Raw genomic sequence first — 21,551 nt, 5'->3', positions numbered from 1 at the left:
CGAATACCCACTTTCTTTCTTTTGAAAAAAGGGTGCTTTTGCATTTAGGAAATTTATATTTCCATTCTTCTTTCTTTTCTATTCTTTTGTCTTTCATTCCTTGCATTTCTATCTATACCAAACGTTCATTTTAGAACCGTTCATTCTTTTTCGTAATGAAGCTTTCTCTTTTGTCTTTGGCTGCCGCTGGTCTTGCCAGCTTGGCTAGCTTTGCTGAAGCTACCGTATCTCCCGTCCACGTCGACGGCCGTTACTTCTGGTACCAAAACGGTACCCGTTTCTTCATTAAGGGTATTGCTTACCAACCCGACCACAGTGGAGATGTCAAATACGTTGACCCCCTCACTGATAAGAGTACTTGTGAGCGTGATGTCAAGTACTTGAAGGAGCTCTCTGTCAACACCATCCGTGTTTACAGTGTCAACTCTTCTGCCAATCATGATGATTGCATGAAAACTTTCGATGACAACGGAATTTACGTTCTTTCCGATTTGTCTAGTCCCGACGTTTCTATCAACGGTGCCGATCCTTCTTGGACCGTTGACTTGTTCAAGCACTACACTGACGTAGTCGACTCTTTGGCTCCTTACAACAATGTCCTTGGTTTCGTTGGTGGTAACGAAGTTGTTCAAAATGCAAGCAACACCAATGCCGCTGCTTTCGTCAAGGCCGCTGTCCGTGATGTTAAGCAATACATCGTCAACGCTGGTCACCGTCAAATTCCCGTCGGTTACTCTACCAATGATGAAGAAAAAACTCGTGTCGCTATGTCTGAGTACTTTGACTGCGGTGAGAAGGAAGATATTGTTGATTTCTACGGTATCAACATCTACGAGTGGTGTGGTGATAGCAGCATGCAAAAATCTGGTTACGATGTAAGAACTGAAGAATTCAAAAACTACACAGTTCCCGTCTTCTTCAGTGAATTTGGTTGCATCGATGTTCGTCCTCGTAAATTTACCGAAGTCAAGGCTTTGTTCAGCGATGACATGACTGATGTTTGGTCTGGTGGTATCGCTTACGAATACTTTGAAGCCGACAACCACTATGGTGTCGTTACTACTAGTGGTGACTCCGTCAGTACTCTTACTGACTTCCCTCACCTTTCTTCTATGTATGCCTCTGTCCAACCTTCTTCAACTCAATCTTCTTCCATGTCTCTCACTTCCTCTGGTTTATCTTGTTCTGCTACCCAAAGTGTTTGGAAGGCTGCTACTAACCTGCCCCCCACTCCCTCTGAGGATGTTTGTGAATGCATGGACAGTACTAGACAGTGTATTGTAGCTGATGGCGTTGACTCTTCTGATTATGGAGATCTTTTCGGTTACGTCTGCAATCTTATTGATTGCGATGCTATCAACGCTAACGGTACTTCTCCCGGTAAGTACGGTTCTTTCAGCTACTGCGATTCTAAGCAAAAGTTGAACTATGTTTTGGATGCTTACTATCAACAAAAGGGTGGTTGTGACTTCAAGGGCTCTGCCTCTTCTACTTCTGCCACTTCTGCTACTGGTTCTTGCAAGTCCTACCTTTCTGCTGCTGGTTCTTCTGGTACTAATGCTATCTCGGTTACTCCCAACGCTAATGCTGTTTCCAAGGGTAATGGTACCGATAACATGTCTAGTACCTCCGGTGGTAGCGGTGGCTCTGGTAATGACACTAAATCTGGTAACGAAAAGAGTGCCGCCAGCTCTTCTTTTAACTCCAAGGCCTTTATTGCCTTGGTCTCTATGGTTACCGGTGGCGTTGCTGTCTTGTTAATTTAAATGTAATTGCTATTCCTTTGCATTTTTTCATTTTGTTTTGATACATTTTTTACATTCTGTGTTTGTTTCAATGGTATATATGTTCCCTCTATAATTTTATTATATCTTATTATTTCTATTTTCTTTTAGATACTTTCAATAAACGAAATTTAGTAACTTTGAGTTTGGCAATTATTATTAGTTGTAGCAGTATAGATAGTCATTGTTAAACAAATCTCATAGAAGCTGTCGATCCTTCATCTGGCGTAACAGTATGGAGTATTGAGGGCAAGAGTTAGGTGATTCTTTACTTTCACTTCCATTTTGTGAATACCACAAGTTGCAGCATTTCAATAAAGAGTTGATGTATTCTTCACACTTGCTTTGATTATACTGATTTCTTTGTATGCAATTTTGTAAATTGCAGGCTTCCTTTTGACAAGATGCATCCATGATTGATGGAAGGTGTACTTGTGTGGTCGATATCGTCCGGATAGAAAAGTACTGCTTTATGAAAGCGTAATTATGAAGTACTTTAAAACACCGTCACTTTGCTAGCAGGAATTTTTTTAACGCTTTGAGGTTAATGATAAAATTATTGCTGTTGCTTACAGCTTATGAATAAAATCAAAAAGGTTGGCTATTATTATACTTAAATATATTTTACCTAAGTTCTTTGAGAGTGTCTACGATCTTCTGATACGATTCTGTTTCAGACCATGAATCTTTGCCTGTGCCCAGTAAAGAACGTAAAACGCTTCGAGATTTAAATTTCCAATCCTTTGCGACTACACCACCCATTCTTCCAGGTTTTTCGCCGAGATTCTCATATGCCTCTACCAGCTCTAATGCATCTTCTACCGTTTTGTTCCAAGTAGCTTCATCCGTTGTGATATTTGGACTGGATATCAAAATTCTATAAGACTTGATAGTAGCATCCAAGGACTCTGCATACTTTCTCTTCCAAAGGCTATAACGAGCTATAGTCTTCCAAAGTCGAGTGTCATTCGTAATTAGAGGAATAATGATTCTAATTAATTCGTTCAACATCTTCGCGATACCGGCTGAATCATCATCACAAGTTTGCATCACATGACTAACAACTAGATCCAAGCACTCAACATCAACAGCTTTCTCACCTGCAGCTTTACTTTTAATTTCTATAATTCGGCGAAGGGCGCGGATAACTTCTGTCCACTGATTCACATCGACAGAAATTAACATATAATTTTCCCAAACGCGCCAGCTGTCATACATGTACTTCAGACCCTGTTGTATAGTATGCCAGGCTTCTTTCTTGGAATGGCTGTTTGCCTTCAACATTGCGCTTGCTAAATTATTCCAGCTTTCTCCATCTTCTGGACTAATTGATAGACAACGTGTAAAAGCTTCCATTGCAGCATCATAATTCTTCACACCTAAAGCAGCACATCCATAGGTAAACCAAGTAGGATGCGACAAAGGATTGATACGAAGAGATTTGTAGAAAGCATTCATAGCTTTCATCATCTCACCTTGTTTAAAATAATAGCGTCCCAACGACCGCTGAGCAGGAGCGTAGTGTTCGCCGGAAAGTTCCCAGGCTTCTATATAATGCTTAGGTTCATTTTGAATATCTCCGAGCATAGTACGCAATAAATGTTCTTTCGGGTCAATACTTAACTGTCTCTCGATAACTTGTACAGCTAAATCTCTACGATCAAGTGAGCATTGACAAACGACAACACGGTCCCACATCTGTAAGCGTTCAAAAATTTCCAATGCAGACCTAGTAGCACCCACAGAAACAAAGCGTTCAGCAAGTTCAGCTTCCAATTGCCAACGAGAAGGCATACGTAGACTATAGAAATAAGCTAAACGTTCTTGCAAAGAAGCATTTTCACCTTCTTCTTTTGGTTTTGGTAAAAATGATCCAGTAGTGTTTTGTTGGTCTGCACCATCAGCAGAAGCGCCAGAGCTAAGTTGATCATTAAGCTGATCAAACAAAGCTTGCATCTGTAAAACACTTCTTTCAACAGTTCTACTTTTAAATCCTTCAAGTCGAGCACGGACTAAGAGGCCCATGGTATAAACTGACCAGTTAATTGGGTGGACTAACACTCGCTCAGCGTACGGAGACATTTCCTCGCGTGTTAAACCATCATCGGGATTGTTGTTCTTAATAATGTGGCAAAAAGCTAGTAAAAGAGAAGCATCTAAAGGATGCAATTGCGACGGATGATTTGGGTCTTCCGTTGCCAGTAAAGGGTTCACGTTCTCTTGAGCCGCCAAACTCATTGAATCCTCCTTAAAACTTACTCTCTCCAACAAGGTGTCATCATCCAAATTAAATGTTTTAGGTTGTGACTTGGATTGTTCAGAAGGCTTTGTTCCTGAAGTACGATCGCGAGATTTTGCCAAAACAACTAATTGCGAGGTGTCAAATGTTTGAAATTTAGTTCTTCTGCCCGGGGCACCGGTAAGTTCAAAATTGAAGCCCATAATATTGCCAGAATCTTTCAATAATTGCAACGCAGCAGTATCCCGATCGTAATAGGATTGAATCAATCCAAGCTCCATTGCAAAACGACCTTGTGTATCTTGGTCTTGTGTTTGAATATAGTCATTCAATAATTGCACATATTCCGTGATTCGATTAAAGAGAACTGAAACATGACTTCTGAGTAGCTGTTGGTGAATAAAGTCCAAACGAATACGGTGCCAGATATGAATAGGGTTGGAACTTTGAGCAAATTCAAACAAAGTTTGTGCAAGCAATATGAATAAAAGTTTGGGTGTCAGATGATAAGGACGTTCCCCTTCTTCAGTTAAAGCTTCCAAGACAGATGCATGGAGTTTCTCGTGGTTACGGAGAGTTGCAGGAAGCCACTGAACTGGATCAATAGGAAGGAAAGGGCCAGTGTAATTTGTTTGAATAAAATATTCCAAGAGTTGTACGGCTGTGTCACCAAACTCTTCTTTCGAAATATCTTTGCTAAATGCATCTGAATTCCAGTACTGGCACAAAAATTTGGGAATATTGAGTGTGTCCTCTAAAACATCGTTGAAACTATCAAGAGATTGCAAATGGGACCCAAATAAAACTGCTTTATCGGCGATAGGTGCCATTGTGAAGATCAAATTTTTTTTATGCGAAATCCGTTTCAAAACCGAAAACCAAACCCCAAAAAATACCGGTAAAATCTAAAAAATTATTTTAAAGAAAAGTGTTATGCTTTCCAAGAACCTACTCGTCCTTTGATAATAATTTATGGAAAGGCTAAGAATGTGGGCAATTCTGCTCAAAGTATTTAGTAAGCAAAAAAATATACGGTATTTTCCTCTTACATTCAGTAAAGGGATTCTTTTCGTTTCAAATAAAATAATTGAATGGAATAAATATTCAGGCTAGTTTACAACTTACTACTCTTGCAATCTTATTATCGGGATGAAAACCTCTTGTCGATGCAATATCGCTTCTATATTACTTGAGAATATACAGCTCAATGTAATTATATTTAGATAATCTATACGACACAGCTCAGAAGAAAACAAAGTATTTATTTCGTTAGATACATCTCATTTAAGCGGTTCCAGAAAGGTCAGAAAGACCGCCCTTCTTGTACAAGGTTTGAAAATCAGAGTTACCACCAATGTGCTTTTGGTGGACAAAGACGCTGGGAACAGTACGTTGGCCAGTCTTCTTCAAAAGGTACGCTATAGAATCGTTTGTTAGTAACTGGCGTTTTACACAGTGGTGATTGGTGAAACTCGAGTAGAACTCGATTCATCAAAGAAATTCTTCATACCTTGAATCTCATCGCCATTATCTAAAGCAAACGTTAGTAAAAGTCTCTAAACAATCGCTGCAAATTGTTAACCGTACCCAAAATATCTAATTGAATAACTTTAGCCTTGATCTTCTCATCAGCGATCACCTTTTCGGTGGCATGGCAGTAAGGACTATAGAAGCGTGTGAGTAACTAGCCTTTGAAAATCGCGATGTGTCGCTTTTCCGCAAGATGGGAACCGTTTCACGCTGGATAATCTCGTTATGAGAAAAGAGAAAAAACAAAAGTAGAAAGCGAAACCCAGTTTGAAAGAAACCAAAAATATTAGATACTTACCAGTAGGTCTTGGCAAAGACGACGACGTCGTTGTTAGCGATGGTAGTATCAACCTATAGAAGGTGTGAGTACATGAGCCAGAAAAACCTATAAAACTTATTGATTACAAACATACAAATTGTTCAACAGACATTTTATACAAGATATGTGGTGACGGGAAATGCAAGCTGGCTTCTATTAAATATATATTGTGCTGCTTACGTCATGAAATGTTACTTGAGAGAAAACTCGAGACATCCAAAGGTTTGTTTGTTTACATAGATTTATAAAAAAAAAAAAAAAAAAAAAAAATGAGTGCACATGAATTTCATTCTTCAGTAAGGGAGCTTTCATCTTATAGAGGCGTTGAATAAGAAGGAAAATATGAGTTTCCGTTAATAGGAAATAGTCCAAGATGATTTCATTTGTACAGATTTTTGTAAATATTGCTAACTACCAACTTGGATGATGCGCCTATTTGCACAATTTATGAACCAAAGCACTAAATATGAAAGAAAAAAATAGAGGTTGTAGAATACTGTCGTCTTCCACGCTCAAGGAAGCCTGCTTTTGTTTTCTTGTGCATATAAAAGACAATCTATATGTATAATATCATTATCTTATAGGGTACAATGTGGTATTATATTTCTTACTGAATCTTTGAAAAACATACCTACTAGGCTTCCTGCAATTTTCACCTCCTATTATTGTCATCTTCCTATTTATTTCAATATCGTTTCAGCTTTTTCCGTCTTTGAAGGGATCAAACAGTATTTGGATTATCTCCCGGTACAACATTTTCTCGTAAAAAAGGCAATTCCATTATCATTTTCCCTTCTTTCTTTGATTATCTAATTCAAAAAAAAGAAAAAGCTTACAATGAATAAGCAAGGTTGTGTCGTTTGCGTGGAAGGTTCTGCAAAGTACAAATGCCCAAAATGCTCTGCTCCTTAGTAAGTAACGTAGATCGACATGGTGCGATTCTTTCCCTTTTTACTTTTGGGTTCAGATCACTAACAAGCCTTCATCAGTTGTTCACTTGCTTGCTATAAGCAACATCAGCAACAATGTTCAGCTACTTCCAACAACAATCGCGATACCCTTGAAGAGGAAAAGAAACAACAAGGCATTGTTCCTCCAAAGCCATCTCCTAATGTTCTATTTGTGAATGGCAAGTATCCCACCATCGCGGAAGAAGCTCTTCCAACCAAATCCCAAATCAGCCAAGCTGTAGACGATCCCAACGTACATGAAATGCTTCAATCGAATCCAGAAATAATGGCCTCGATGAAGAGACTTGTTGAACTTCACAAAACAGAAACAGGTCCTGTCCCTTTACGGACATTGGACGCTATCCAACAAAACCGACTTCATAATCCAGACTTTGAACAACTTGCTTCTTATATTCTCGACAAATACTACCATCAGGAAGAAAATCTTGGCTAGTATTCCCTTGAAAGTTATGCAAAAAAAGGGGCTGTTTGGCTAGTCTTTACGGGCATGAAAATTGATAGATTGTACATTTACAAGGGAAAACAAGATGGAATTGTATAATAGTATATTATGAATTTCTAAAATTCGTTCGTAATAACTTTTTCTTTATTCATCTATCTTTAACCCATTACTTTTGTAATATATAGAGAGGAGTCTGTAATCACGGCGACATACTTACCACTTTTATGCCAATCCATATCCACGATTAAGCCATCTAACTGTAAAGGATTCGAATTTGAGCCTTTCTCTGCAACGTTAATTAGCTGAATCGTTCCTGGGCATTGAGAACTGGCAGTCAAAAAGTAGTCCAGGTATCGTGGATGAGGACAAGCTCCGCAAATTGTTGGAAACAGAGAAGCACCTTGGTGATCAGGTAGAAGTGTTCGGGGTTGGGGATATCCTTCATCCTCTTCCATGTCATAATTTCCTTGTGCTTTGGCAAACAAATCCCAGCGTAGCCAAGCACCACTTTTACATACAACTAAGATACTCGTGCCACCGGAACCGACCCAATGGGCGTTTGCTAAAGTTGACGCTAGTGTAGCATTTCTATAGCTATGGACAACTAGTGAGACATTTAAAGTATATAGCCATGGTGTAGTTGATGTGAGGTGATCTGAAACATCTTGGTCCATTGTTCCGTCAGTGTTATTAGGAGGGTTCGTCCAATCAAAAACTCGTATATTTCCAGATTTTTCACCAACGAGCAAATGATTAGGATTCACCGGGTGAAATTCAACGCTAGTACCAGGAGAAGAAAGAGGGTATCCGGCCAGAACAGGGCCATTGTCTGTAAGTCTCCAGATAATTAAAGTGTTGTCATCACCAACCGATGCAATCACTTGCTCTGCAAGTTTATTGTCTGCAGAATATACATCGACGATGTCAATGGCATTTACGAAGCTGTGATGCCCAGATTTTCCTCCCAAAACATGTTGTGTTATTATCGAGTCATTACGAGCAACTATCAAGCGAACTGTGTTATCCTGGCATGCACATGCAAAACATAAAGTGTACTCGTTTGGTTTACTGTTTTCCGATAGCTCTTCCATCTTAGTATCCTGGTGCGGCTTTACTTCTAATTCATTTTCTGAACATATGCAATTGCCGGAAAATGCCAATTGAAGAACAGGCAAGCCTATATGTATAGTATAAAGTTTGACCAGATCTTTCGTCGAGAGATCCCCATTTGCTAATTCCGTGGCCTTATAAACCGTTATACCAGTATCATGTCCTTGAAAAATGTTAGTCTCGTTATAAGGGAAACAAAATAGAAACGCTATGAAGCGAGAATTAATCGATAAGCAATAAAAAAAAAAGCAACTAGAATACAATATTCTAAACCAAAACTTTAGCTATTCTATCCAAGTACTCACCTATAGCTAGCAGGTTGGAACAACTGGAAGAAGCAGGACACCAAGTTGCAGTAGATGGACGGTTTTCCAAAGTCAACCTAAAAAGAAGATGTCAATACACATGAATCCATAGAAATGTTGACATACTCTAAAGAGTTTGATGAAGAGGCCATTCTATAAACGAAAGACAACAAGGACAAACGTTGGGAAAGGAAAGCGCTCTCAAAGTTTTCAAATGGACTTTGATAATTTCGAACTCCAAAATAATAAAAAAGGAAGTGCGAAGAATAATGAACCAAGAATTACAAAGACAGAAATCCGAACGCTGAACTAAATTACTCTTATCATGTATTTTGTAATTTCCTACTTCTCTTCTTACAATAATTAATCATAAGTTTAACCACTCATTGTTAATTCTGCACAACTCTCTGTAAATATACGCGCACACATCCCAATACATCGAAAAACTACAAGTCAAATATGTTTTATAAAACAATCATCCATTTAATCAGCTAAACTAAGAGAAATTATCTAAGATATTATCCCACCGATTTATTACGGACCGAAAGGAAAGCTTTTCCGTCCCGTATGAAGTACCACAGCGGTTTTTTTTCTTTCCAGCACGTTCCCCAAGCCAGTTACATAGAGCAGTGAGACTGGCTTGTGAATAGTGTGGATATACGAATGTGGTTTTTACCAAGTAAAATTAACTCTTATATAGTAATTCTATTGAAAATCGCAGTCACAAGGTACGGTGACTATCGTTAATAAACAGTTAGGTGGGAAAAGTCAGAAAGCTGTGTGTTGTGTCTTGTAAATATGTGATGATATACACAAAGCCAACTAAAGGAAATGAACTTAAAAGTGTGGATCTACGACATTTGAGTTGAAATCCAGGTGTAACGCTGAAGCAAGCGTAAAAATGAGCTGCAAAACCTTCGCTGCCACATCCAACCGGCTAAATCTTTCTTCTTACAGATCCGAAGAGTTTAGCAATTACATTTGCTCTACTATTTTTTGTGTCTCATAGCTGATGTCAACTCAATTGATGCAAAGCAGAACAATTTTTTTTCATGTATCGTTCATAATCAACAAGAGAATCGTTAGAACAGGATTCACATCATATCCTTTTATTCCTTTTTAATTCCCTTTTTGCCCTTTTCTTTTATCATTCCATCTCGTCGAGCATCGCCTAAGACATCTGAGCTTCTTTCTTCAAACTCTTCTTTCAATTTTTTCGTAGCGCTCTTGGCCTTTTCTTCATAGTTTGTGTTTTTTACATCCTGAGCTGTCTCCTTAACGTTTTCTGCAGCTTCCTTCTTTAATTCTTCGGCGGGCTTTTCACTTGCTTTTTCTGCTTCTTGCGAGACTTCTTCACCCTTCTTGCCCAACATTTTTTTCAATTTTTCAAGCTTTTCAGGACTTTGCTCTAACGTTTCCTTGATATATTGACGGATCGTTGTATTTCTAGGTGCCGTTGCAGTCCAAGACCATGCGAATCTTGTTGCTCGAAATGCCATTTTTGTAGGTGTTATAGATGTTTGTACAAGGGGGATGCTAGCGTTTCTTTTCTGCTACTTGATGAAAGAATGGTTCAATGTTTTATGCATTTATAACCATCTCTTATATATTCACGAATCCGTATTACATCAATGCTGCATCATGAATTCACGACTTGTCATATACTTCAGTTGAACGAGGTCTAAAACAATTTAATTTTATTTACCGATGAAATTTTATAAGTCATATTTACGTGGGTTGTTTGTTTTTATTTGTACTCAGCGGTGAAGCGCAAATGTGGCACTGAGTTTGCTGAACCTGCATTGTTTGTTTACATATATGAAAACAAGATAGGTCTTTCACCTCTGCCACTTGTTTCGCAAGGGGATCGCAAGGAGTGAAAGCAGAATTGTGAATGACTGACTCTAAGGGAAACTCTACTATTCATCGCTCACGTAGTTTAGTTGATCAAGATTTCCCTATAACAGGTTCCCAGTCAAATCCTTCATCTTCCCAAGCTATTTCTGAATCATATTCAGAAAAATCAGATTTTGTTGAAGCTTCTAAAGGAAGCTCTCATGATTCTGCTTTTCCAGTTGAAGATGAATCTGCAACTTCTGTTTCTCATCTTTCAAATAGGAAAAGGTCGGGCTCAAATGATCGCCCCCCGAATTCCCGCCTTGCATCCTGTGCGAATACCAAGGAGACTTCGATCTCTGGACAGCTTAATTTACCAGATGAAGCGCCATCTCGTCGTATTTACGTGAATCATACGCCTGATGAGCATGTAAATCTTTCAAAGCAGACGTTTCCTAGCAACAAAATACGGACAAGCATGTACACTCCTTTGAATTTTGTTCCAAAGAATCTTTACAATCAGTTCAGAAATGTTGCAAACGTTTTTTTTCTATTTCTCATTCTCCTCCAGGTACGTGAATTTCCGAACGTTTCTCTTTTTTTCTGTTTACTAACTGATTTTCAACATATAGTTAATTCCTGCATTTGCTGCAAGACATTCTGCTTTACCCTTCATTCCGTTATCTATAATTCTCTTGAGTACAGGCATCAAAGATGGTTTCGAGGACTACAGAAGGTCTATTCTCGACAAAAAATTCAACCATACTATCACGTTTAAGCTAGTTGGATGGAGAAATGTTAATTGCTCAATGGAGCATATCGGGATTTGGAGACGCATTAAAAAATTGGTTTCGCACACTGTTCGCTACAATATAAAATCATTCAAAAACGCTTCCCAGTTTCCACCTTATGCCCCTTCAGTATTGTATTCTGAAAGAAACAGCCGCGATTCTTATTCGTCTAATTTCTCTCTCATGAGCGCCCGAGAGGGCATCGAGGCTTTAGGCATGGGAAACGCATCACTCTTTCAAAATTTTTCCGTAGTCACCAAAGGACCTCCTCAATCTTCCGAAGCTCATTTTGAACCCGTCTATCGAAAGAAAATTCAAGTGGGTGATATCGTTCGTGTTCGTGCCAATGAAGCAATTCCTGCCGACCTTTTGATACTATCAACGGAAAACAAAGAAGGTGTTTGCTATGTCGAGACAAAAAATCTCGATGGGGAAACAAATCTTAAGGACAAGTATTCTCTTCATTCCACTAAAGAATGCCGATCCGAGCTAGAGTGCTCCTCTGCGTCTTTCTGGATTCATTCCGAAGAACCACATTCAGACTTGTATAACTTGATTGGCGTCTTAAAAGCTCAAGTTCCCGATAACATAAGTCAAACTACAGAAAATACTTCTGCTATAAAACAAGAACCTTTTAACATGTCCAATATAGCTCTTTGCGGTTGTACCCTTCGAAACTCGAAGTGGATTATAGGCCTAGCTTTATATACAGGCCCTGAAACACGGATTCAAATGAATCGAGGTGTTACTCCTTCAAAACGAAGCCGGATTACAAGGGAACTCAATTGGACTGTACGTGCAAATTAAAGCTTCATTTATACTAATCTTCTAGATCGCTTTAAATTTTGTACTTCTTTTTCTGATGTGTATCATCTCTGGTCTTTTAAGGATGGTATTTTCAGCTCGCCAAAATTCTGCAAAGGTTTACGAGTTTTATGAATTATCAAAAGCGACCGCTTCGGTACCTGTTCAGGGTATTGTAAGCATTTTCACCTGCTTGATCCTTTTTCAAAACTTGGTGCCCATCTCGTTATACATCACAATCGACATAGTTCGTACGATGCAATCCTTTTTTATTTACAGTGATATTGAAATGTACGACGAAAAGCTTGATTATCCTTGCTCACCGAAGTCTTGGAACATTTCAGATGATCTGGGCCAAATTGAGTATGTCTTTTCTGACAAAACTGGAACCCTGACTCAAAACGTTATGTATTTTAAACGGACTACTATAAACGGTAAAGTGTATGGAGAAGCTTATACTGATGCCACACGCGGTTTTGATAGAGCTGTTGGTCGTAGTAATGCCAAACAACGGCTAAATGAGATTGAAGAGGATAGAGATGAAATGATTAAGTTGAGCAAATACGGAAGCCCGGAGACTTCTACCTTTGTCTCAAGTACGCTTGTTAGGGAATTACAGTCGCCAACTGAGCAGTCAACATACTGCAGAAAGTTTTTTACCGTATTGGCTCTCTGTCACTCTGTTGTTACAGACGGACATGGTGACTCTTTGGTATATAATTCTCAATCCCCAGACGAAGAAGCATTAGTAAAAGCTGCTTGCAATCTTGGGTTTATACTTAAAAGTACGAAAAACAAGCGTTATATTGTTGAAATACTTGGAAAGCGCGAGCGATTCCAAGTTTTAGATATCATTCCATTCACATCAGCAAGGAGACGCATGAGTATTATTATCCAGGACAAAGATAAGCAAATATATCTATATTGCAAAGGAGCAGATAGTGTGATACTAAACAGGTTGGCAGAAAATAATTCAAACGAATTAATCGAGAAAACAGCGCAGGATCTCTCCCTCTTTGCTGCAGAAGGATTTCGGACGCTGTGTATTGCTGAAAGAAAATTGGAGAAGAACGAATACCTGGAGTGGAAAGTTAAATTTAATGAGGCTAGTTTAGCCTTACATGATCGAAATGAAAAAATCGATCAAGTCTCAAATTTGGTTGAAAAGGAATTATCTTTACTGGGAGGAACTGCAATTGAAGACAAACTTCAAGACGGCGTGCCTGAAACGATAGATTTGCTTTCAAGAGCAGGAATTAAGTTATGGGTATTGACTGGTGACAAAGTCGAAACCGCTACTAACATTGGGTATTCTTGCAACCTGTTGGAAAGCGGCATGTCAATTATCCATATAAATTCCAGTTTTTCTGAACCAGAACAGATCAAGGATTACATCCTGAAGAATTTATCTACGCACTTTGGGTTGGAAGGAAGCGAAGAGGAGTTCAAAATCATGATGCAGAATCATGACCCTCCTTCAACTAAGTATGCCGTTGTTATAGACGGAAGCGTTTTGAGCATGGTGCTTGAGAGTGAGTTTGCTTATCAATTTGTGATGTTGTGCAAGAATTGTAGGACTGTTTTATGCTGTAGGGTCAGCCCTTCACAAAAAGCAGCTGTCGTATCTTTAGTTAAACGATCGCTAGATGTCACCACACTTGCTATTGGTGATGGTGCCAACGATGTGTCGATGATTCAGCAAGCAGATATCGGAGTAGGAATAGCTGGTCTCGAGGGTCAAGCAGCAGCAATGGCTTCAGACTATGCTGTGGGCCAATTTCGATTTTTATCTCGCTTACTTTTGGTACACGGGCGCTGGAATTACAAAAGGACTTCCCAGTTGATTTCAAACTTTTTTTATAAGAATGTCATATGGACTTTTACTTTATTTTGGTATCAACTCTTCAATGAGTTCGATGGTAATTATATCTTCGATTATACTTACGTGATGTTATTCAACTTGCTTTTCACTTCTGTTCCCGTTATTGTAAGTGGTTGCTTTGATAAAGACGTGGATGCTGAAGCGTCTCTCAAGTATCCTCACTTATACAAGTCGGGTATTTTGCGACAAGAATGGAGTAAAAGGAGATTTTGGTAAGTCGCTCTTGATAAAAATATGGAGTATACTAACAATTTATAGGCTGTCCGTTTTGGATGGGATTTATCAATCAATGGTCTGCTTCGGTGTGGCCCTTTTTGTTTTTTATGCTGGCAATTTTGTAAGTCCTACTGGCCATCAGACCGAGTCAATTGAAGACATTGGCTTGTTCATATCGTCACCAGCGATATTTGTCATCAACACGTATATCCTCATAAATCAAGAGAGCTTAGATCTTGTTTCTGTGGGTACATGGTTGTTCAGTTTAATCGTATTTTGGTTTTGGACTGGAGTTTATTCGGAAAGCTTGGATTCGAATGCGTTTCATAAATCAACTTTTCGAGTGGGTAGAACATTGGCGTTCTGGGTAGTGAATTTACTAACAATTGTGGTATCTTTATTTCCTCGTTTGTCCACTATTTTAGCACAAAAGTTATTTTTTCCTAGGGAGGTTGACATGCTGAAATGGAAAATTAAAAGAGAAGAAGGTCTACACATGGAAGATCAGGCTTCTACGGTCGAAGTTTCAACAGCACCGCCTTCTTTATCTACTTCTGTAAGAGATGATTCTCCAAATGTTTCTTACGGACGTTCCAGATTTTCACTATCCCTACCATCTTCGCATTCTGTAGCTTCTACGAAGCGTCCACAAACGATAGCTTAAAAATGTAGAAGCTTTCAAAATGTTGCTTGGAGGTTTTTGTATATAGTCAAAATCTTTTATATAGAAATAATGATTATTGTTTTCTCTTCTAAAACCATACAATTATCAACTGCATACTTTGATTTATCAAACTTGCCGTTTCATCTGTTTCTAATTTGTTTCATCATGAATTGGATAGTGCAAACTAGTTTTTATAATTTTATTTTTTCTTCTCTTTTCTTATCGTTCTCTTTTATTTTTCTTGTTTTGTTGACTTTTGTATACGGCCTGTTGCACTATATTTCTAATACGAAAATAGGCGATAGTTATTTCTACCTTAAAAGGAAATAAGAAAAACCACCGTACATTGGTAAACGGCATGTTCTTTGAATGCATGTACGACGCAGAGGAAAAGGAGTTTTGTAGCATTCCACCCAAACACTGCATATACCCTAGAAATAATAATTTCAGCATTGCAGCTTACATAGAACCTTTCAATGCCTCAAATATCTTCAATAACACAAGAGGATAAATCCACTATCCGAAAATATATCCCGAAAAGCACGAACAAGATCCTTGCGGCTGGCATTGCAAAGTTATATGTCGCATATCCCGACCCAAACCGATGGTCGTATACAGGACTTTGCGGAGCAGCTGTCTTATGCTATGATACAACGCTGAAGTGTTGTTGGTTAAAGCTTGTTGACATAGTGGTAAGTTGTTGAAGAGTGCTTTTTTGAGTAAATAAATAACAGTGAATTTAGGGAAATGGGGGTGTTCTGTGGGATCAAGAATTGTATGAAAACTTTGAATATTTCCAAGATCGCACATTCTTCTATTCTTTTGAAATTGATCAATGTTTTGCAGCGCTCAGTTTCTCTGACGAAAGCGAAGGATCCAAGTTTTATCGCAAAGTGATTGAAAAAGGTTGCCATCCGGAATCCATAGAAAATTCCGTTCTCTCGTTTCTCACGCGCAAGGGATCCAAACGCTTCTCTGGAACTAGACAAACCTCAAATTCTTACACCGCACCTTCGTACCCTACAAAAGAAACAGGTCCTGTAAAAGGCAATTCGCCAAATTTAGACCTTGACCCCAGCCTTATTGATTCTCTTGTACAGATGGGCATTTCGAAAGACCAAATTATGCAAAATGCCGATTTTGTCAATTCTTATCTGCATAGTAATGTTCCTGAACCTTCCCACTCGTCAGCTTCACCTTCTGCACCTGCCATTCCTCCTTCTCTCCCCCCTTCTTTACCTAGTCATAACGAATCGCCTTTCTCAACTCCTTCTGTACCCAATCACGTTCCTAATGGGACAGAATCTACTTCTTCTCATTTACCTCCCCCTCCACCCCCGCCGCCAGCATCGACAGCGAAGAAGTCATCTATTCCTCCACCACCTCCTCCTAAATCCAATTCATCTGTACTCGCTGCAAACAAGAAGAGAGCACCTCCTCCACCTCCTTCCCGTAGAAACAGGGTCAAATCACCATTATCAAGTGCCGGGTCCGCAGGTGGTACTTCAATGCATCTTCCTCCACCTCCACCACCTCCTCCAAGGACTTCTACAGCTCGGATCACGCCTCCTTCTCCCTCCCAAGCTCCTCCGATACCTGCCCGCTCTGTTCCAACTTTTGCTCCTCCTGAACACACTCCTACGACCAAAACGCAATCTTCTCCAACATTGCCTGTTACATCGCCTCCTCCATTACCGACTGGTGCTTCACCACCGCCACCACCTCCTCCGGCCCCGGCTCCCATGCCAGCAGTATCTTCTCCTGCTCCACCACCACCACCACCAGTACCTCCCGCACTATCTATGAGTGGTGATTCAGTAGCTTCACCTCCAGTTGAAAGAGCTGACTTGATGGCGAGTATCCGTGCTAGCGGCGGTCTTGATATGTTGAAAAGTAAAGTAAGTTTTTAGGGACAACCAAAAGATTATAACTGCTAACTTTTTGTCTAGAAATCTACTGCCTCTCCTAGCGTTAGTTCTACACGCGGCTCCAATCCTCCACCGGAAACTCCTTCTAGTAACAATTTAATGGATGCACTTGCTAGTGCATTGAATCACCGTAAAACGAAGGTGTCCCAAAGTGGTATGTCCAAATTGTGAAGCTTCAGTGTTCTGGATTCGTTGAGTTTCTTACTAACAAATTTCTGCAGATGAAGAAGATCAAGACGATGATGAATGGGATTAAGAAAAGTAGCGAATACACCCTACGAATACGACAAAGTTAGAATTTGTGAGTTTGATTTTGTTCATTCTGAAAATTTGTTTTTCCAACTACTGTGTTTTGCTCTGCCCACTGTCTCCTTTTCCTTGGGCATGCTTGTACATCATTTGGTATTGTAAGAATGTGAGTCGTTCTTTATATAAAATATATATATACTATGTTGTTTTTGTTATAATGATTTTTCAATTCAAAAGTCTATCAAGTTCATTCTAATTCTACGGATTCTTGTACAGTTCATCTCTTAGAATTATCCTTTATACACAGTACGATCCAATCTCTATACGATAGCAAATCGTACCGAGATCGCTAAAGAACCTAATAATCGTAAATGTTCGATTTACAAAAGTCTTGTAAGAGGGAAGACAGAAGCAGGCCTTGAGCAGTCACAAAATTTCGGTAGCACAACATTTGGCGCATAGTGGTAAAGTCCTTCCACAACCAAATACTCAAATTTTGGTCAAATAGATAAAAATGGATCCCTCCAAGTTGGCTAAGTTGCAAGCTGGTGCTCGTATTGGTATGTAATTTTGATAGGTTCTCACCTAGAGGCATAAGGATGCAAACAAACACGAAATAAATATTACTGCATGTTTACTTTATTACTGAAGCAAACAGTGTCGTGCTGAGTTTGCCTTGCAATGCTGATGGCAGGAAACAATAAGGTTTTGGAGAGCAAGGACTTTGATATTAACAATTTACAAATAGGTGGTAAGGGTACCCCTCGTCGTAAGGCCAAAAAGCCTGCCAAGTCTTCCGCCAGCGCTGGCGACGACAAGAAGGTGCAAGGTGCTTTGCAAAAATTGAACATGCAAACTCTCCCTGGTATCCAAGAAGTCAATATGTTCAAGGAAGATGGTGGTGTCATCAACTTCCGTTCTCCTGCCGTTCAAGCTTCTCTTCCCAACGAAACTGTCGCTGTTTATGGTAGACCCGAAGAGAAGTCTTTGACCGACATTCTCCCTGGTATCTTGAACAACCTCGGTCCCGAGTCTCTTACTGCTCTTCGCCAAATGGCAGAGCAACTCAAGGTTAGCGACGGCAACGAAAAGGGTACTGCCGGTGAATCTGGCGACAACGCTGACATTCCCGACCTTGTTGAAAAATTTGACGAACAAGACTAAATAACCAACGAAAATAATTCATGTTGATTGTGTTATATGTACGTTGTGTATGAAAAGTGTTGGTAGCACAGTAAAGAAAATGTTGATTGCCGTAATCCTTACAAAATGTTTGTAAAGTCCGGTCCGATGGTATTGTAATAGGGCATTGGAAACATAAGTAGCAAAAGGGTCTTTGAGCTGACCTATAGCTCCTAAGGGAATAGTGTAGATGAACTATCCAGAGCTTGCTATTTGTATAATTTCGATGTCCCAGTTCCGAAAATTTGGGTTTATCTGTAACTTTCTCAATTGTGAAATGTCTACGGCCACACCTAGGCGAAAACACCAGTTCCCGTCCGATCACTGCAGTTAAGTGAAAACGTCTGAGGGTCTCGTTCGTTTCGTACTATGGTTGGAGACAACACGGGAATCCGGGATGCTGTAGGCTTTTTGCAATTCTTGTTCTTTTGTTTGATCAGCATGGTCCTTTGACTTAGCGATACTTGTGATTGCAGATAAAGCAATGGTCATCCTTGATTCAATAATTCAATAAGCCAAAGTCACGGAACCTTCTAACATAAACATATGCATTTACGATCCTGCTATTTATAATATAAGCAAACAGCATGATTTCTTTGGTCAAAGTTCCTTTGTTTACTTTTTGTAATAAACGACGACTCTTTTGGATTATACTATTAGGAAAATCGCAATGAAAAACCAACGTTGAATAATCGTAACGAGGATTGTGACCAGTCAGTGACATAATGTCGCTGCTTTTATGAATTGAGACATGCGAAAAGCCATTACCAAGATTTCTTCAAACTCGTATCTTTGGTTTTAAAAGAAACATTTGTGTTGCAATATTAGGTTGCTTTTGCTTTTAATTGTTGAAGCAAGGTCCAATTCCTTTTTTTTGACAGATCCTTGAGAAGTGGAGCCAGTTCCTACGGACTTTTCTCGGCGATTCAAAAGTTGATTTCGTTTAGACTGTAACTATCGGTATCATTTTGAGCTCTAATTGCCATTGTAAATATGAAAAACAAGTACACTCCTATTTTAGACTCTGATGACTCTTCCAAAACGCTCAATGATGAAAAGGCAGATAGTCGGTCGTCTCCTTCAGATGGTACGCCTCCTCCGTATTCAGGTAAGATTAGTTGAAATAGAAAGGAAAGGTTGATTTTTTGCATGCTTTTTGAACGGTTCTTGATGGAAGAATCATGCTTGTTTATTTATTTGTTGGGTTTGAGATGAATAACCTTGTCGATAAGTGTCAACAAACAGGGCGAATACCTCTATCCTTTCACAAACAACGAAAGAACAGCTACTAATACATCCATTAGTTTCAACCAAATTTATTGATTTAGAAATGGCTGATGGATCCGCTCAAAATTCCGCCCAAGATACTGTTAATAACACCAGGTCGGACCCTTTAACGAATAAAGAGTGGTGGAAAAACTTTTCCGTAGGCATAATGACTATTATAGCTATTTATATAATACTGTTTTTCTAGCCATAGTTTTTGGTTACAAGGTTTCTCCGTATACGAATGTTTTTTACGGGCTTGCTGGCGGTTCTATTGGATCCATTTTTATTTTCCTATTCAGTAAGTCAACAATTTCTTGTCTTCGAACAACTGACTTATTTTTAGCGATTCTTGTAACATATCCGGAATGGTACAGGCAAACTGGAAGATTAACCAAAAACGTATTGTCAGCTATGTGTATCTCAGTATTATGTGTGTGTTTTCTCGATGTCCTCGGTTTCACCGCGTATTATGCTGCAAAGAAGTTAACAGGATTTGAAAAGATAAACACTCCTTTTTCCTATTTTGTTTGTGTTGTAAATATTTTCTTTTTTATTATTCTAGGTATGCCATACACCAGCGAAATATTCTAACTGTTCTAGTGAATGCAAATGCGCGTGAACTACTAAGATTAGTTATCGTCGATCTGAGAAACGGCATAGGCGTCGGCGTAAACGGAATAGGAAATGCCATAGGAAACGCTGTGGATCGTATTTTAGGTATGTACACTTCGTAAATGGTTGCTATCGTTAGGGCTTTGATTAACCTATTTTAAAGATACAAATCGAGGAGGGCAAGTACCTCAGAACGAAGAAATCGAACTTCAGCCTCTTGCTGCGCAAAGCGCCGAAGTTTAAGTTTTACCGAACCTGCTTTCATTCTTGATATTTCGCTCCTTCTTTGGAAACATCGATGTCAATTGCAGTCTACCAAGTTCCTGTATTCGCTTCCACAAAAGCTTGGATCAGATGGTACCAGCGGACTTTGATTGCTTTTCTTATTCACTTTTTTATGAATCTTCTTATTCGTTTCACAGCATCGTTCATTTTCTTCATTTATAGACATCCTTTTTAATGATTATTTAATTATTCTGATGAAAATAACATCGTAATTAACTAGTTTTTTACTCAACAATGTGTCGTATCTTTCATTAATTGTAAGAACGAAAGTGATTACCGCCAGAGGTAAAATTCGTTCACAGCATAAAAAGCATAAATCTTCAGATTGGAAGATTCGATTGATGTAGTTTAAAACATTGAATTACATTTTACTTTGGGAGTCAAGTCGACGGACCATGAAAAGAACCCAATTTATATAACTAACTTTTTCAACCCATAAACTTATACACTCAATCTGATGCTCCTGCGACCACAATGTGAATCAATAGAAAAGGGAAAAACAGTGTGTTTTCAAATATTATTCTTATAACATGAAAGCATTCTCCATTTAGCCGTGAAAAATACCAGATAGAACTGAGTTGAAGTGGATCTTGTAGTTCATCAAGCCAAATAAAAGACTGGATCATTACTGTAATAAATAACTTTACAGATCATAACAAATGTCTACGGCCATACCTAGGCGAAAATACCAGTTCCCGTCCGATCACTGCAGTTAAGTGAAAACGTCTGAGGGCCTCGCCTCGTTAGTACTACGGTTGGAGACAACATGGGAATCCGGGGCGATGTAGAATTCTTTTTCATTTTTTCAGCTTCATTTTTATGAAATTCCTTTTATACATGTGTATTTTTCAATCCATTCGAAAAGAATGGTGAGATTTCCTTAATTTACTGGCATTCGTTACTTTGTAAGTAACGACGAATAGGCAATAGACATGTACATTGAACAGCTACATTTGATTTCATTGAGGTTAATTCGTCTACGAAAGCTGCTTTTTGACTCTCATTCTTCTTATTTTTGTAGGAATTTATCAGTAATCATTGCTATGAAGGATATGAGTGTCTTACGTTTTTGTTGATTTTGCGAATCGCAGACGAAATCGCATTCAGCTTAACAATCAGTCACAAGTCTAACA

General features: G+C 39.0%; 11 protein-coding genes and 2 non-coding genes across 13 annotated transcripts; 8 read left to right on the top strand and 5 right to left on the bottom strand.

The window, feature by feature from the left end:
- Positions 1-155: 155 nt before the first annotated feature.
- On the top strand, positions 156-1,766 carry gas1 (cell wall 1,3-beta-glucanosyltransferase Gas1; the record flags this gene model as incomplete). The annotated part of the gene is made up of 1 exon (XM_056182403.1): positions 156-1,766. The coding sequence occupies one exon, from the start codon at positions 156-158 to the stop codon at positions 1,764-1,766; it is 1,611 nt and encodes a 536-aa protein (XP_056037713.1).
- Positions 1,767-1,982: 216 nt separating this feature from the next.
- On the bottom strand, positions 1,983-2,198 carry cmc4 (mitochondrial intermembrane space protein; the record flags this gene model as incomplete). The annotated part of the gene is made up of 1 exon (XM_056182402.1): positions 1,983-2,198. The coding sequence occupies one exon, from the start codon at positions 2,196-2,198 to the stop codon at positions 1,983-1,985; it is 216 nt and encodes a 71-aa protein (XP_056038660.1).
- A 210-nt stretch (positions 2,199-2,408) lies between these two features.
- SOMG_03612 (TPR repeat protein, TTC27-like protein) lies at positions 2,409-4,853 on the bottom strand (the record flags this gene model as incomplete). The annotated part of the gene is made up of 1 exon (XM_056182401.1): positions 2,409-4,853. The coding sequence occupies one exon, from the start codon at positions 4,851-4,853 to the stop codon at positions 2,409-2,411; it is 2,445 nt and encodes an 814-aa protein (XP_056038380.1).
- Positions 4,854-5,307: 454 nt separating this feature from the next.
- On the bottom strand, positions 5,308-5,984 carry grx1 (glutaredoxin Grx1; the record flags this gene model as incomplete). The annotated part of the gene is made up of 5 exons (XM_056182400.1): positions 5,308-5,441; positions 5,534-5,554; positions 5,611-5,687; positions 5,852-5,904; positions 5,967-5,984. 5 exons carry the CDS (start codon positions 5,982-5,984, stop codon positions 5,308-5,310), a joined length of 303 nt encoding a protein of 100 aa, XP_056038368.1.
- A 725-nt stretch (positions 5,985-6,709) lies between these two features.
- hit1 (zf-HIT family C/D snoRNP assembly protein Hit1) lies at positions 6,710-7,276 on the top strand (the record flags this gene model as incomplete). The annotated part of the gene is made up of 2 exons (XM_056182399.1): positions 6,710-6,783; positions 6,862-7,276. The coding sequence occupies 2 exons, from the start codon at positions 6,710-6,712 to the stop codon at positions 7,274-7,276; spliced, it is 489 nt and encodes a 162-aa protein (XP_056038372.1).
- A 167-nt stretch (positions 7,277-7,443) lies between these two features.
- On the bottom strand, positions 7,444-8,852 carry nup37 (nucleoporin, WD repeat Nup37; the record flags this gene model as incomplete). The annotated part of the gene is made up of 3 exons (XM_056182398.1): positions 7,444-8,558; positions 8,701-8,777; positions 8,827-8,852. The coding sequence occupies 3 exons, from the start codon at positions 8,850-8,852 to the stop codon at positions 7,444-7,446; spliced, it is 1,218 nt and encodes a 405-aa protein (XP_056037540.1).
- Positions 8,853-9,809: 957 nt separating this feature from the next.
- SOMG_03608 (SPAC4F10.17-like, conserved protein) lies at positions 9,810-10,199 on the bottom strand (the record flags this gene model as incomplete). The annotated part of the gene is made up of 1 exon (XM_056182397.1): positions 9,810-10,199. The coding sequence occupies one exon, from the start codon at positions 10,197-10,199 to the stop codon at positions 9,810-9,812; it is 390 nt and encodes a 129-aa protein (XP_056038581.1).
- A 395-nt stretch (positions 10,200-10,594) lies between these two features.
- SOMG_03607 (plasma membrane phospholipid-translocating ATPase complex, ATPase subunit) lies at positions 10,595-14,893 on the top strand (the record flags this gene model as incomplete). Its single annotated transcript, XM_056182396.1, has 4 exons — positions 10,595-11,107; positions 11,169-12,119; positions 12,160-14,225; positions 14,272-14,893. The coding sequence occupies 4 exons, from the start codon at positions 10,595-10,597 to the stop codon at positions 14,891-14,893; spliced, it is 4,152 nt and encodes a 1,383-aa protein (XP_056037365.1).
- Positions 14,894-15,369: 476 nt separating this feature from the next.
- On the top strand, positions 15,370-17,077 carry wsp1 (WASp-like protein; the record flags this gene model as incomplete). Its single annotated transcript, XM_056182395.1, has 4 exons — positions 15,370-15,585; positions 15,637-16,791; positions 16,843-16,975; positions 17,043-17,077. The coding sequence occupies 4 exons, from the start codon at positions 15,370-15,372 to the stop codon at positions 17,075-17,077; spliced, it is 1,539 nt and encodes a 512-aa protein (XP_056037325.1).
- A 507-nt stretch (positions 17,078-17,584) lies between these two features.
- btf3 (nascent polypeptide-associated complex beta subunit) lies at positions 17,585-18,234 on the top strand (the record flags this gene model as incomplete). The annotated part of the gene is made up of 2 exons (XM_056182394.1): positions 17,585-17,630; positions 17,819-18,234. The coding sequence occupies 2 exons, from the start codon at positions 17,585-17,587 to the stop codon at positions 18,232-18,234; spliced, it is 462 nt and encodes a 153-aa protein (XP_056037433.1).
- Positions 18,235-18,533: 299 nt separating this feature from the next.
- On the top strand, positions 18,534-18,659 carry SOMG_10077. The gene has a single exon (XR_008803610.1). It is a non-coding gene; the product is annotated as a 5S ribosomal RNA (ribosomal RNA).
- Positions 18,660-19,245: 586 nt separating this feature from the next.
- On the top strand, positions 19,246-20,255 carry wtf26 (wtf meiotic driver; the record flags this gene model as incomplete). The annotated part of the gene is made up of 5 exons (XM_056182393.1): positions 19,246-19,360; positions 19,557-19,635; positions 19,701-19,819; positions 19,865-20,083; positions 20,122-20,255. The coding sequence occupies 5 exons, from the start codon at positions 19,246-19,248 to the stop codon at positions 20,253-20,255; spliced, it is 666 nt and encodes a 221-aa protein (XP_056038553.1).
- An 828-nt stretch (positions 20,256-21,083) lies between these two features.
- SOMG_10076 lies at positions 21,084-21,212 on the top strand. Its single transcript, XR_008803609.1, has one exon. It is a non-coding gene; the product is annotated as a 5S ribosomal RNA (ribosomal RNA).
- Positions 21,213-21,551: the final 339 nt, after the last annotated feature.

Source organism: Schizosaccharomyces osmophilus, chromosome 2 (assembly GCF_027921745.1).
Source record: "Schizosaccharomyces osmophilus chromosome 2, complete sequence".
Lineage (NCBI taxonomy): Eukaryota > Fungi > Ascomycota > Schizosaccharomycetes > Schizosaccharomycetales > Schizosaccharomycetaceae > Schizosaccharomyces > Schizosaccharomyces osmophilus.
Note: the sequence above shows the minus strand (reverse complement) of the source record. Positions and strands in the feature narration are given on the sequence as shown.